This window comes from Macaca nemestrina, chromosome 5, assembly GCF_043159975.1.
Source record: "Macaca nemestrina isolate mMacNem1 chromosome 5, mMacNem.hap1, whole genome shotgun sequence".
Taxonomy (NCBI): Eukaryota; Metazoa; Chordata; class Mammalia; order Primates; family Cercopithecidae; genus Macaca; species Macaca nemestrina.
In genome coordinates, this window is record NC_092129.1 from 154,660,664 (window position 1) to 154,675,723 (window position 15,060).

Consider the following 15,060-nt stretch of genomic DNA (forward strand, 5'->3'; position numbering starts at 1 on the left):
TCCCACCTCTCAGCCGCGCGCCTCTCCGCCGCCCGCCCCACCGCGCTGTGGGCGGTCCAGGGCGGGGCTGGGATCCGGGGCGGCTCCCGGGGCTCGGGTTGTGGGAGGCGCCCTCTCCCCGGTCTTCCCCTCTCTTCCCCCCGCCCTGCCTTCCCCTGCACCCTCCTTCTTCCCTCCGCCCGGGAGCTCTCACCGGTCCCCGGCGCCGCCTCCTTCCCTCCCGGCTCCCCGCTCCCGTGGCTGCCGCCGCCCCGGGGAAGAAGAGACAGGGGTGGGGTTTGGGGGAAGCGAGAGAGGAGGGGAGAGACCCTGGCCAGGCTGGAGCCTGGATTCGAGGGGAGGAGGGACGGGAGGAGGAGAAAGGTGGAGGAGAAAGGAGGGGGGGAGCGGGGAGGAGCGGCCGGGCCTGGGGCCTTGAGGCCCGGGGAGAGCCGGGGAACCGGGCCGGCGCGCCGAGGTAAGAGCCAGGGCCCCGGGTTAGCAGGACTCGGAGAGGGGCGCGCGGCGTGGTGGGGGAGGGGGCAGTGGGCGCAGGGCCCAGCTGGGGGAATCGGGGCTGGGGGAGAGGAGGAACCGCGGGGATGGAATCGGGGAGCGCTGAGGCGGCCGATCCCGGGAGCGTGGGTAAGCCAGGCTCCTGTGAGCCGCGGGGGCCGGGGGAGAGGAGGTGGTGAGAGGTGGAGTCCCGGGAGGGTTGGGGGCCGAGGGAGGCAGGAGGAGGGTGGGGACAGGCTTTCTCTCCTCCTCTCCCCCCACCCCGCGCGGGGCTCCGCCCCCGCCTCCTCCGCGGGGCGCTCTCTTGGTCCCTGGGCTGAGCCCAGTCGGAGCCTGCGAGGCAACCGGCAAGAGGTCGAGTAGTCTCCGAGTACGGGCCGCGCCGGCGGGGCTCGGTCCGGTCCTCATGGCCGCCTCTCACTTAGATGCTGCTGCTGCTGCTGCTGCTACTGGCGCCACTCTTCCTCCGCCCCCCGGGCGCAGGCGGGGCGCAGACCCCCAACGCCACCTCGGAAGGTGCATCCTTCTTCGACGACCTCGGGCCCTCCTTCGCCCCACTTCCCTTTCCCTGCATCTCCTCATTTCTGGTCCTCATCACGATCCCGTCAGTCTCACATATCATTCCGGTCTGGCAACCCCTTCTGCTCGGCTCCACTTTACTACTGCTGACCTCTTTCTGTCACCCCACGTTACTATCCAGCACCCCTTTTCTCTGCCCGCATTACTACACTATACCACCTTTTTATGCATTATTTTCTCCGCCTCAATCCCTTTCCCAGCCCCTCATTACTACCTCAACTACTCCCTTTTCTTGGTCCCACTTTGCTGTCCAGATGATCTTATAAGGCCCCCTTTATCCTCCCGTCCTAATTCAACTCAAATATCCTCATTTAGCCTTTATTTTTTTTTTTAAATAAAAGCTCCACCCACATATCATACCCTTCATGATTTCTTTACTTTTCTTCCTTACCTCCACCCAGCACCCTTCCCTCCCCACTTGTGGGTTCTCTCATCAGCTTTAACCCTGGCCCTTTACTCTCGGTCCTTTAGCCAGGGGATCTGTACCTGTCCCCACTCCCACCCTCTAGTGCCCCATCCCTCTTCCTCTGTCCCCAGCTTGCCCACAGACCACGCCCTACCCTCCCCTGCCTCCCATTGGGGAGCCTGCCTTTTCCACTTTCCCACCATTCCTCTCTGTATGCCTCCCCCACTCACCCCTTAGGTTGCCAGATCATACACCCGCCCTGGGAAGGGGGCATCAGGTACCGGGGCCTGACTCGGGACCAGGTGAAGGCTATCAACTTCCTGCCGGTGGACTATGAGATTGAGTATGTGTGCCGGGGGGAGCGCGAGGTGGTGGGGCCCAAGGTCCGCAAGTGCCTGGCCAACGGCTCCTGGACAGATATGGACACACCCAGCCGCTGTGGTGAGTAGCCTCGGAAGCCCCTCCCCTCTTCAAGACCATTCCTTTTCCTGCCGCAAACTTACCATTACTGCTTGCAAGTCAGCACTTTAAATCCAGTATACCAAAATTCACAAATACATTTATTGAAAGACTACTACATAAGAGCAGTTTTGCCTGTGCGGTTGGAGGTAGTAGAGCTAGCAGCCTGCACAGTTCATTTCATCCTCCCTTCATTAGGCCACTGATCATTGGCCTATAACATTGATAATTCATCTTGTGAATTATTCTCTTTGAGGATCATTAGTGGCAGATGATGACAAAAAAATTCTAAAATGATTTCATCACATTTTTGAATACCTCTGTCACCAACCCAGAGACCATATGCCCAAGAAACAAAAGCCAGTTTAATATTAATAGAAGCCAACTATAATAAGAAAATCTGATTGTGCATCCAAAGTTATATACATCTACATATTTCAAAGCCAGAGAACCGCCCACTGTAGCTGACTTTGAAGAGATCCCATTTTGTGTGCTTATAGCCCCATCTTGGGTTCCTACAATGATAATTTTTTTTTTTTTTTCCTTTCGGGAATGTGTGGATGCTTGCAGAGGTAAGGGAGGATTGGAAGATAGGTAGGCAAATCCTTTTCACATGCGATTTTCTTTAGAGCAGGATGCTTGTGGACCCAAACCCACACCTGAGTCCCCTGCTCTTTAAAGGGAAAAAGCCTTCTCCAACTCGCCTCTCTTCTTATTTTCCTGTCTCTCCACAGTCCGAATCTGCTCCAAGTCTTATTTGACCCTGGAAAATGGGAAGGTTTTCCTGACGGGTGGGGACCTCCCAGCTCTGGACGGAGCCCGGGTGGATTTCCGGTGTGACCCCGACTTCCATCTGGTGGGCAGCTCCCGGAGCATCTGTAGTCAGGGCCAGTGGAGCACCCCCAAGCCCCACTGCCAGGGTGAGGGGAACAGCTGCCTGCATGCAGCTGATGAGGACGCTTGTGTGAGGACGGGAGTGGGGTGGGAATGGATAATGGGAAAGAATGGGGAGCTATAAAAATGTGGGGGAGGACATTGGAAAGGGGGAGATGAAAGTCCCTTTTTCCTCCATCACTTGCCTCAAACTTCCTCTTGCAGTCCCGGGTATCCTCTGTAGGTTGTGGGCTTCCTTCTTTTACCTTTTAAAAAAATCTTCTTCCTGCTCCCAAGTCTTAAAGCCTCACGTTTTCTCTTTTCCTTTATGAATCTCACCTCTCTCACCTTAAGGTTTAAATACTCCAATTTTCCCTTTCTCTAAACTTAGAACTTTCCATTGCATCACCCTCTTCTAGAATTGATCCCTCACCATTCCTTATATAATTTATTTATTGTAAAGTCTCAGAAATAAATCAAACATTGTACTGAGAAAAATTGAGAAGGAGAGCTCTGGGGGTCAAAACATATTAGGGTAAAAGACTTAAAATTGGAGGCAGCACTATCAGAAGATGAAGAACAACTCAGGGATGGGGTGGGAAGAAGACAGTCCTTTCTATACCTCCCAGACAACCTCCATTATTCCCTAAGGGAATCAGTGTTGTGTCTGTCTACTTTTTTTTTTTTTGCCATGTAATTCTACAAACTCTCCCTTTTCTAGGCACCCGAACTCTCTGCCATCTTCTCTCCTGGGGTGCAGTCATCCCATTCCTATGCCTCATACTTCCTCTACCCTGGTAGATTCTTTCAAGATCCTTGGGCTTTACTTTCCTCACATAGCTCAGTTATTCTGCTTCTAGTTTACCATTTTATTCTGGAAATTGAGAGTCCCATCCGGGGGTGGACTTATGACACTACTGAAACTTAGGCTTCAAGGTTTCTCACCTACAGGGCCCTCTTCCTGTGCTGTAATAATATAGAGGGCTCGATGGATATGTGTTCATATGGTAATAGGCTTTTGTAAAAATTGCAGAAATAAGATTTTAACAGCAATTGCTTAAAGCCAATTGTATGTGTAATTTTTTTCTTAAAGATTCCCAATTTTGTAATATTCAGGCACCACAGAACCAAGATCTGCCCCAAACTTAGCTATTGGCATTCCTGTCTCAAATTCTGTTGTCCTATAAAAACTCGAAGAAGAAAATAAGTCCTGATCCCCAGACCCACCTTGCTCTTATCCCCAGGCACCCTCCCCTCAGAAACGCAGGCTTCTGCCCTCCCCGGTCTTCAGCATGGACAGGTGTGGGAGGGGGCTGGGGATCAGGCCAGGGAAGCTGGGCGCCAGTGGTAACTCTTCTCTGATCCCCGTCTTTCCTGCTGCCAGTGAATCGAACGCCACACTCAGGTGAGATGAGAAACCCTTACCGCGTGCACTGCAATGCCCTCCCCTTCACTCTGCACCCTCCACCCCCTGAAATTCTGCCCTTGAGGCTACGGGGCGTCCTCCGTTGTCACCTTCCCCAACCCACCCCAGTTTGCGGCCACCCCCTTCCCTTCCTACCTGTTTCCTGCCTCCAGTCCCGGTTTTCCACGGGGCTGCGGTCCCTCCGTGTCCCTGCTTGGCTACACTTCCCTGGGCTCCACCTCCTCCCAGACTGCCTCGCCGGTGTCAGGCAGAGCCCAGCAGAGGGCGGCAGGGTGCTGGGAGACCCTGAGCTTCCACCACGTCTTCCCGGTGGGGTTTCTTGCGACCTTCTCTGGAACCTTTTCCAGCCTGCTGCCTCCTAGGATTTTACCTAATGGACTTCCTCAGCCCGTCCCACCCATCCCAACCCTGGCCAGGCCTCTCCCGCTCTTCCCCACATCCTTTCCTTCTGTGGACCCCTTCCCTTGTCTTTTCTCAATTCCATGTCCCGTCTCCCTTTCTCAGGTTTCTGTCTACCCAGCCCCAGGCTCCCTTCCACGACCCCACCACTCCCTCAAACCAGTCTCCCTTCCGCACCCAACTCGTTCCCTCCAAAACCGTTTCCTCTCCCCCCACACCCTCAGTGCTTCACTGTATCGACTCATACTCCCACTTCAGACCTCAGGCGCCAGCCCCGTTTCTCTCCCGTCCCACTCGCATCCTTCCCTTCCTACCTCTGGTTCCTCCGTGCTTCAGCCTCCCGCGGCTCCCTCCGCCCACCCCGCCCGCCTGGCACGCCCCGTCCCCATTTCTCCTCCCCTCGGGTCCCCTTAAGTGAGATCCCTCCCTTCTTCTTTCGTTCCTTTCCTCCTCGAGGTTGCATCCCCCCTCCTCTCCCCTCCCCTCCCCGCCCCTCCGACTGTCGCTCCCACCAAGGCGCTCGCTTCCCTCCCCGCCCCCTTCTTGCCTCCCCAGCTCCCGCCCGCCCCCCACCCCCCGCTGCCGCGCGCCGTCCGTGACGTCAGAGCCCCCTCCCAGCCCCACATCTCCCTCCTCCTCCTCCTCCTCCCCTCCGTCGGTCAGTCAGTCCGCGAGGAGAGTCCGCGGTGGCGGCGACGGTGGCGAGAGCCGCGGGGGCTGTAGGAAGCCAACCTTCCCTGCTTCTCCGGGGCCCTCGCCCCCTCCTCCCCACAAAACCAGGGATGGAGGCGCCTCCCCGGCACCCTCTCAGCAGCCCTCCCCGGGAAAAGTGTCCCCCCTGAGCTCCTTCCGCTCCCCAACAGCTACCCCTGCCCCCCACGCCATGGGGCCAGGGGCCCCTTTTCCGCGGGTGGGGTGGCCACTGCCGCTTCTGGTTGTGATGGCGGCAGGGGTGGCTCCGGTGTGGGCCTCCCACTCCCCCCATCTTCCGCGGCCTCACCCACGGGTCCCCCCGCACCCCTCCTCAGAACGGCGCGCAGTGTACATCGGGGCACTGTTTCCCATGAGTGGGGGCTGGCCAGGGGGCCAGGCCTGCCAGCCCGCGGTGGAGATGGCGCTGGAGGACGTGAATAGCCGCAGGGACATCCTGCCGGACTATGAGCTCAAGCTCATCCACCACGACAGCAAGGTAGCCCTGGACATGGGGGTGGGTGGGAGGTGGGGGCTTGCGGGGCAGGGGGCCAGCCAGCTGCACGCGCCTCCATCTGTCTGAGTCGCCTCTGGGATTGCGAGGCAGACCCCTCCCTTGTGTGACTGGCAGGAGATGGGCTGGAGGTGCAGGAGCTCGGGGAGAGTCGCAGGGGCTGGAGGTCCAAGATGAGGGTCTAGGGGTTCAAGATGGTTAAGCATGCTGCAAGGCAGACCCTTCTGCCCTGCTGCGGGAGTCTCGCAGAAGTGTAGGGGTTTCGGGAAACTGGTGGTGGATTTAAGGTATTGGGAGACACTGATCCTCTGAGGGAGTAAACTAACCCTGGAATGGGTTGGGGGTGGAGGGAATGTCAGAGGTGGGGAGCTGGATTGGGGGTTTACATTTACCATGGTAACAAGGTAAAATCTTGGCGTAGGTTGGAGCTGAAAGGAATAGAGACAGAATGAGGAAAATTTTGAGAGACTTGAGAGCTCTAGTTTATTTATCATAACAAACAGCAAGGTAGTGGTGAGCCCTACCTGACTCCTTCTCATCTCTCTATTTCCAACCCTGTTGAGCATTCCCAGACTGTGGGATAGATGGCATATGGAGATTGGGGAAGGCTAATGATCAAGAGGTGGGCAAAAGCACTGGGAAAATGATTTGGATTGGGGATCCACATGGGAGCCCCCACAGTAGCATGGGGATGGAGAAGAGTCAGCATATAGGGAGAAGAGAACAGAAAAGAATGGCAGTGGGGAAGAGGGGCAAGGAGGTAGGGTAGGGATAATGAGAGATCTTGGGGCACCCTATGGAACTTGGGTCCTGACCTTAATCTTCCCTTATAGCATTGTGGCCTCTACGATGTGAGAAGGGAAATGGGATTTAGGGAATAGGGAGGTGAGTTGAGGGAGAGAGAAGGTAAGCAAATTTGTGTCCAGGGGTATTAGGGGATAGCTTATAGTGAGGTTCCTTTCCCACCCCTCTCTCCTACATGAATAATTGGGGGTGCGGGAAAGGATGTGACACAGGGAAGGAGATTTAAGACCTCAAATTTATCTTTACTGACATGGGGCCCCAGAGACTTAAGGAATTGGGTTAGGGTGAAAGAGAGTACAGAAGGTGAGAATTTGGTGATCTTACCAAAGATCAACCTTGGGGTGGTCCAAGGGTTTATATTCATTCTTTAGAATGTCACTATACACCTAGAAATAGGTGTGTGTGTGATAGGTGTGTGAGGGGACAGAAGTGAGGTTGAAAGTAGGGTACTTGAGAAGAGAGCACAAGAATTGTCAGGAGCTTGGAGAACTTCAAATCCCCTTTGACTGTTACTTTCTCATGGTTCTCAACCTTCAGTGTACATAAGAATCACCAGAGGAGTTTGTTAAAAATACAAATTTTAGCTCCTTGGTCAGGGATGAATCCCAAGTATTTATCTGTATTTTTACCAATAGACATCCTGTCTTGGTGAATTCCTGAGCTGTAAGCTAACCCCAGAATGCCTGTAGGAAGAGCAGGAGGGTACAGGAAAATAATTAGGTATTAGGGGACGGGAGGCAGGAAGAGAAATAGAGGATCAGATCTGGTAGAGGGTCAGACTCGGTCAGAGAGATCACTGGCTATGGGGAGTGGAGTGTGAAGAAAATTACTGGGAGAGATGGGTGCAGGCTTTATGATAGGGGATCACAGGAGATAGGGGAGGCCTGGCTGTGAGCTCAAACTCATCCACCATGACAGGTGATTCCTTGGAGGTGGTGGGGAGCAGACGCGGGAACTGGGAGAAGGGAACTGGAGGAGAACATAACAGAGGCAGCAAGCCGGGTTGGATGGGAAGGCAGAGGAACCGGAATGTGTCAACTGGAATGAGTCGGTTTCCTGCCTGCAAATCCAGATCATTGCAAGAGCAAAGAGAGGGAGGAGAACTAAGGAAGTCTATTGGGGAGGGGGAGAGAATCACGTGGTGGAGAGAATGTGCAGTGATGAACAGTGTGTGGAAGAGGGAAAGGGTTGCAAGAAAAGGTAGATAAGAAATCAGGAAACAAAATGGGGGGCATGCATTGCCCTGTTGATATGTATCTTACATGTTCTTGTATGTCCTCATTATTCCTATTAACCCTGTCTTTAGAGGAGAAGTGGAGGGGCACCGAGGGGCTGTGGGAGAAGCTGGGAGCAGGATCTGGAGTAATAGATGTGGGGAGAGTGCAGGAAGGTGGGTCCTGAGAATGGTAAAGATTCACAAAGTTGCCTTAGTGGGAGGCATAAAGAGAAAACCTTCTAATGTTGTTGAACACTGCCCTTGGCCAGGGTGAGGGTAGGGTGGGCAACAGAGTTCTCAGTGAGTGCTGGTTCTTCAGATTCCAACAGCTTCCCCTGTTTCCCCCTTCTCCAACTTCCCACCGTGTCCCAAATGTCAGGCCTCAGTGGGAGGTAAGCAGGCTCCAGAGTGCTTTCTTTATTTCCTTTCTACTTATCCTCTCCTCCCCGCAACATTTCACCCTCCTCAGTCCCCTGAGCCCCCTGTCTGTGTCCCCTCTGCCCTGGCTCCCCACTGGCTGCCATTTTGTCTTCACAGGCACTGAGGTTCCAGCAGCTTCTGAAATGTCATATATCAGCAGGAGGGGAACAGGCAGTGGGAGACCCAAGGCTGGCTCTTCCTCCCCCATTTCCCCTCCTCCCAGGCTTCCTTTCTTCTCCAGCTTTCTGCTTGTTTACTTTCCCTAGCTCCAAGCCTCTCTTTAAGGCACCTCTCAAATTGTCTGGTTTCTTGAGAGTTCCATTCTATTCATTCTCTCTGTTCTTTCCTCATCCTACATTCTTCCCCACTTCCACCCCCCAGTGTCTTTGTTTCTAATGGACCTGTCAAATGTCAGGGCCCAGCAGGAGGGATGGATCACTGAGCAGGACCCCCTACTGGTCTTGTTCCTGTTCTCTTTACTTATCCCTAGCTCTGAAAAGAGAAGAGGGAGGAAACAAATGGAAGGTGGGGAGAAGGGGTTTGCAGAGGTGAGGAAGGAATTTTCATAATATGGCTTTGAGCAAGCTGCCTGGGGACACGGAAAGAGTTTACCATATTCCTACTGACTCTTTTCTACCCACTGGTGTTTGGAGCATAGAAACATGGGGTAAAGGGCCTGGTGACAAAGGGAAGGGTCTGAGGGTGAGCTGAAAGGAGGTAAGGTAGTATATTCATTAATACCAAAGGAGGGGTGTGCAGGAGAGGTGATGGGTAAGGCTCCAAATGGAAGACAGAGAAGGAAGTTTAATGAAAGAGGAGAAAAAAGACTCTTGACAGGAAGAGATGCCAGAAAGGAGAAGAAAATGGTAATTAATGATGAAAGTGAGTAATTGAGAAAGGAACTAATTTGTTCGAGAAAGGTAAGAGTAGGAATTGTAGACAGGGGAGGGGCCCCAGGAGAGCTTGCCCTCATCTCTTCTCTTGTCTTTCAGTGTGATCCAGGCCAAGCCACCAAGTACCTGTATGAGCTGCTCTACAACGACCCTATCAAGATCATCCTTATGCCTGGCTGCAGCTCTGTCTCCACGCTGGTGGCTGAGGCTGCTAGGATGTGGAACCTCATTGTGGTAAGCAGGGCTATGGGGGTCAAAAGATGGGGTCATTCCCTTTTGAGCTCTACTAAAGGGATTGCAGGTTTGTATTGAAAAGATTGTGGGGGACCTGCTTCTAAGATTCAGAGTCCTCTGCAGACCTGAGCTAGGCAGCCTCCTAGCAACAGTGGCCTGACAGTACTGCAGCTGACCTCCTTCTTCAGAAGGAATTGAAATTAGATCAGTGAAAGAGCATCCTGATTATGAGGGGTGCGTGGGCCTTTGAGAATCACTTTTCCTTAGGCAGACCAGAGGTGGGGAGGTTTGGAGAGAGTAAGGTAGAGAAACTGAAAGACAGGAAGAGGGTTAAAGGAACTCTTAGCCACTCTTGGTGTCCTCAGTCAACAGACCCTGTTGCACTCACTCTCCCTGCCCCACAGCTTTCCTATGGCTCCAGCTCACCAGCCCTGTCAAACCGGCAGCGTTTCCCCACTTTCTTCCGAACGCACCCATCAGCCACACTCCACAACCCTACCCGCGTGAAACTCTTTGAAAAGTGGGGCTGGAAGAAGATTGCTACCATCCAGCAGACCACTGAGGTCTTCACTTCGGTGAGGAGGGGTTGGGCAAGGGCTAAAGGGACATAAGCTCACATTCCAACCCAGGGAGATGTGATGCGAGATTCACTTTTAGAGGCGAGAGCTTGATTCTTCATTAAAAGAGAATGCATTTCATGTGGATTAAGTGCATGTTCTTTCTGTAGCCAGGGGAAAGAATGAGTTGAGTTTTTGGGATCCTCTTTGTCTTTATGATTTTATGATTTTTTTTCCCCTGTTTAATGCCCTGTTCCCGACAGACAGACCCCGAATGACTCAGTTCTGTTAAAGTAGGTTCAATCCAAAGTGGAGGCAAGAGATGGGAGGGAAGATGAGATAGGAATCCAGGAAGGCAGCAGATTCCAGAGGCTCTCAAGGGGGGTGGTGGGTGGGTGCGAATGGGAACAGGGGATGGAGCCAGTGGATTACAGGGGAGAGAGGGAGAGGAGAGAGAGAGAGAGAGAGAGAGAGAGAAGAGAGAAGAGAATGGGGGAGAGGAGAGAGAGGGGCAGACGGACAGCTGCATCGGTCTGGTAGTTGGCACTAAGAGAGAGAAGCCAACAGACAAGGAAAGGTTGAGTGGGGAGAGGGAGATTTGGGGAGGTAGAGAGGAAATACAGGCTCTACATCTGAAGAAGGCAGTCTGCTCCCTTCCTTTTATTCTATTCTTTGGGTCTTCTATCCACTGTGTTCAGTGGCCCTTTAATCCTCCCCCACTTTCACTCTGATTCAGACCATTCTTTGTCTGTCTGCCCACTTGCCTCTTGAGGTTGACATCATGCTGTCTGTCCTAGTCCTCGCCTTGTCTTTTCCTGGTTCCTCTATGTTTCCTTCCCCCATCTTTGCCTTCAGTGGTAGGAGTGGGTGAATGGAGTGGCTTCCCCCACACAGAGCCTCAGCAGGGGCTCATCATTCACCTTCCCACTTGGAAGTCATATCCTAAGACCAGAGGCCTTCCTGAACTCCTCACTCCAGGGACAGAAGCTGTTGAAGGAAGGTTCAGAATGGCTGTTTCTTTGCTCTGTCTGAGTATTGCTCTGAAATCCCCAGTTAACCTCTCTAGTCTTTATTCCCTCATGCACCTGTGTTTTTCCAACTTGTTTGTCATTCCCACCCAAGACTCTGGACGACCTGGAGGAACGAGTGAAGGAGGCTGGAATTGAGATTACTTTCCGCCAGAGTTTCTTCTCAGATCCGGCTGTGCCTGTCAAAAACCTGAAGGTCAGATGGCCGGAAGTGGTGGGCTCTGTTTACAGAGGGACCAAGCTGGGGGACAGTGGCTGGTTGGAGAGGAAAGCCAGGCGGGGGCAGGTTTTGATTCTCTGAGGCAATAGCATCTCCTGGGGAAGTTTAGCTCCATCTTCCAATTGACGTTTATCCACTATGCATTGAGCATTACCCTGCACTAAGCACTTTGGGATGGGAAATCAAAGCTGCGAAGATGCCTGGCTTAGCCCCTCAGGCATTCCCAGACATCCCTCAGGAGCTGTTTCTCTCTCTGTTCTGTAGCGCCAGGATGCCCGAATCATCGTGGGACTTTTCTATGAGACTGAAGCCCGGAAAGTTTTTTGTGAGGTGGAGTTGGATCTGAAGAGGGAGGGGCACTGGGTGGGAATTCCCCTTGGTTTTCTTGTGGGGCCTCCTTTCGGCATCTGTGCCTGAGTTGATAGCATATGATCTGAGGTGACGATTCATAGGATGTCTCTGTCTGTTGGCTCTGACTGCATCCCTTGTCTGCACACACATGATACTTTCTTCAGATCTCGTTTTTTTACTGCTTTGTGTTTCCCGAGAAGCCTATGAATTCCATCTGTCCTGACTGACTGGAAAAGGCCACTCAGAAATACAGGGACTGGGGAGTAACTTAGAAGGAGGAATTGTCAGCCTTTCCTACCATCCCCAATACTTGCAGATTTCTCTTTGTAGTTCTGCTGCTCTTCCCTGATTCCCAAGAGGCTAAATAGTGTCAAGTGAGATAAGACAAAAACAAACAAACGAGCAAACAAAAACCCAGCCATCCTCCTCTGTATTCAGGTGTACAAGGAGCGTCTCTTTGGGAAGAAGTACGTCTGGTTCCTCATTGGGTGGTATGCTGACAATTGGTTCAAGATCTACGACCCTTCTATCAACTGCACAGTAGATGAGATGACTGAGGCCGTGGAGGGCCACATCACCACTGAGATTGTCATGCTGAATCCTGCCAACACCCGCAGCATTTCCAACATGGTGAGAGTGTGGGGACTTGCAGGCTGGCATCTGGGAGGGTGGAGGGGACTGAGGGAGGCTTGCAGGGGAGAGGGTGCCAGGGAGAGGGTGTGGAATTTGGATATAAAGGAGAAGAGGGCACTGTGCCCACCCTGGACTTGTCTGCATTATGTTTCCTGTGGATCCTACCTTTGCTCTGACTTCCTTGGGTAGGAGAAAGAAAAAAAAAAAAACGATAGAGTTGTATGTTCAGTAGGTTCCTAATGAGTGGAAGGGCTGTTACCATGGAGACGAGGAGCAGTTGGTGAGAAGTCAGAGGAGGAACCGGCGTTAAGATAATATGGATGCTGTATACGCAAGCACACCTTTACAGGAGCGCTGTGTCTGGGCAGGATTGCATTTTATTTTCTTGGTGATTTACGTTAGTACTTTAGAGTTGCTTAATATTCACTCATGATTGATATGCAATTAGCTTGGATCCTGTTGCTTTTTTTAATGATTCTTTTTTTAGAATTTTATATGGAGAAGGGGCTTTTGAAATCATTTAGCCCCAGACAGCTGGTTAATGACAGACTTGGAGCGAGCAGGCGCATTCTCTGATTTGGGAGGGCTGGGGCAGTCCTGCAGCTGAGGGGCAGAAGTGAGTGTGGGCGTGGGCGTAGGGGAAGAGGCTTCTTTGCCGCTCAGCACTACATTGTGAAGAGTACAGGAATTTGGGATAAGCTCGATATGTCCACCTATGTGTCTACTTATTATACCAAGTGTGTACCTGCTTTGGAGAACATGCTGGGGTGAGTTAATGGTTGTAAAGCCCCCAAATAGCTTAATTTAAAAAGTTTTACTAACAGTGGCATTTATGTGGAGCTTAGATTCATGATTTCAGGGATCCTAACAGCAATACTCTGATATGGACTTATTATTTACATTTTGTAGACCAGGAAAATGAGACTCAGAGTGGTTTAATAACTTGTCTCAGGTCATGCAGCTACTCAGCAGTCCAGCTGGAGTTGAATCCTAGTTAAATCTGACTCCAAACTGCTCTGCCTCATCACTTCACATGGAAAACTATAAAGCCTGACTAAAAAGTTTGTACTTTTATCTACTAACACTTTTTAGCTACTGGCAGTTTCTGAGCAAAGGAGAAATAAGATTTAGGAAGTTGACTCTGGTGGTGCGTTGTGATGAAAGATCTGCTGCCACATGGACTCTGGTCATACACACTGTTTTGGGACATTCTAAGTGGACTCTATGTTTTAAGGTATGTTAGTTGAAAAATACAATGAAAAAGTTTTGGAAGATCACTTTCCTGTAGAATACCCAAGAGGTGAGTCATCCCTAAAACCTGGGAAAGTATTGGAACTGGCTACCAAAGCCAGAAAGGCTTGTTGGTGCCCTGAGCCCAGGACCCGCCGATCATTGATTCTGTCTTATAGCAGGGAGCTAGAGGAGGCTGACAGAAAACAGGGATTTGGCTGGGTCTGGTGGCTCACACCTGTAATCCCAGCACCTTGGGAAGCCAAGGCAGAAAGATCACTGGAGCCCAGGAGTTCAAGACCAGCCTGGGCGATATAGTGAGACCCCCAGCTCTAAACAAAAAGAGAGAGAACAGAGAGTTGGTTAGGAACACAGAGGGACACCTGAGCGTTGGGGCAGGAAGACTTGGAAGGTCCCTTTCTGGCTTTTTGTCTCTAGAGAAAGATAGAGTCCGTAGGGCTTCCAGTAGGACCAGCCTAAAATGCCAGTGGGGAAGCCAATATTTTCTGAAGAGGAGAGAAGCAGTCTTGACAACAGGTTAGGGGCAGGAGAGATTATAGATGAATCAAACAGCACCAACAGAAGTGGATCAAAGCAAGGGTTGGACTTAGGGGGCCGGAGCCATGGAGACTTAGAAAAGAAGCAGAGTTGCTTTTATTCCCTAAGGATGGCCTTACGTTTAGATCAGCAGTTCTCAAACTTTAACGTCCGTCGGAACCATCTGGAAAGGTAGTATACAGGTTACCAGGCCCTTCCCCTGGAAATTCTGATTCAGTAGATCTGGGCTAGGGCCTGAGAACTGATATTTCTAGCAAGTTCCTGGGGATGCTGATGCTACTGGTCTGGGGATCACACCTTGAGAACTATTAGTTGGGGTAGTGGTTTTCAACCAGAGGCTACACTATCTGGAGGCATTTTTGGTTGTTACAGTTGAGGGTAGGGGATGGGGAGGGATACATGCTCCTGATATCTAATGTGTTGAAGCCAAAGATGATTCTAAACATCCTACAAAGCACAGCCCCTGACAACAAAGAATTATCTTGCTCAAAATGTTAATAAATAGTGCAGAGAGTGAGAAACCCTAGTTTAGAGAAAACATCTTTAGGGGCCATATGTGGAATTGGAGAGTAGGTTAGGGTGGTTTTAGAGAAATGTAACTGTGGGATAGACGGGAATGTGGGAGGTGGCATCCTGGAGATAAGATTGTGAGGAAATCCTATTGGGGTAGAGATCCCATCAGACCTAGGACCAATACAAACTAAAAAGCTACCTCAAGATACACATTCTAGCCCACTGTCAAGCATTCATTCTTGAGAGCCAGACGAGGATTTGCACTTGGCTGGTTAACTAATTGCTATGGGTTGAGGGGTCTTTATTGTTCAGATTTCCTTAAGCTGCAGAGTAGAGTTTCTGTTTGACAATCTATAACTGTATCTTTACTGACTCAAGGGGGAAGCATTCTAACTGTATCTTTACTGACTCAAGGGGGAAGCATTCTACTCTTCTCTACTCTTGGGGTGGCAGGAGCAACGGTGCCCCCAGTGGTTAGGTGTGTTTGTGGTAGTGACCTGGCGTGAGTACAGAGTATAACGACCTGGGCAGGGGACCGCATCATGCTGAGCAGATGAATCCC

The 15,060-nt window shown here is 51.7% G+C and overlaps 1 protein-coding gene across 2 annotated transcripts in view; it reads left to right on the forward strand.

Moving 5' to 3' along the window:
• The first annotated feature begins 318 nt into the window (after positions 1–318).
• Positions 319–15,060, forward strand: part of LOC105491577 (gamma-aminobutyric acid type B receptor subunit 1) — a 29,907-nt gene continuing 15,165 nt past the window's right edge. Inside the window, exons 1-11 of one of the 2 annotated variants that reach the window (XM_011758086.3) lie at positions 319–457; positions 921–1,011; positions 1,718–1,921; positions 2,674–2,859; positions 4,197–4,217; positions 5,666–5,826; positions 9,274–9,408; positions 9,813–9,983; positions 11,088–11,189; positions 11,478–11,543; positions 12,003–12,194. In XM_011758086.3, the coding sequence (XP_011756388.1) occupies positions 921–1,011; positions 1,718–1,921; positions 2,674–2,859; positions 4,197–4,217; positions 5,666–5,826; positions 9,274–9,408; positions 9,813–9,983; positions 11,088–11,189; positions 11,478–11,543; positions 12,003–12,194 (1,329 nt within the window). In that variant the 5' untranslated portion in view covers positions 319–457. The remainder of the gene's footprint in view (positions 458–920; positions 1,012–1,717; positions 1,922–2,673; positions 2,860–4,196; positions 4,218–5,665; positions 5,827–9,273; positions 9,409–9,812; positions 9,984–11,087; positions 11,190–11,477; positions 11,544–12,002; positions 12,195–15,060) is intronic. The other variant, XM_024795967.2, reaches the window with a different exon arrangement.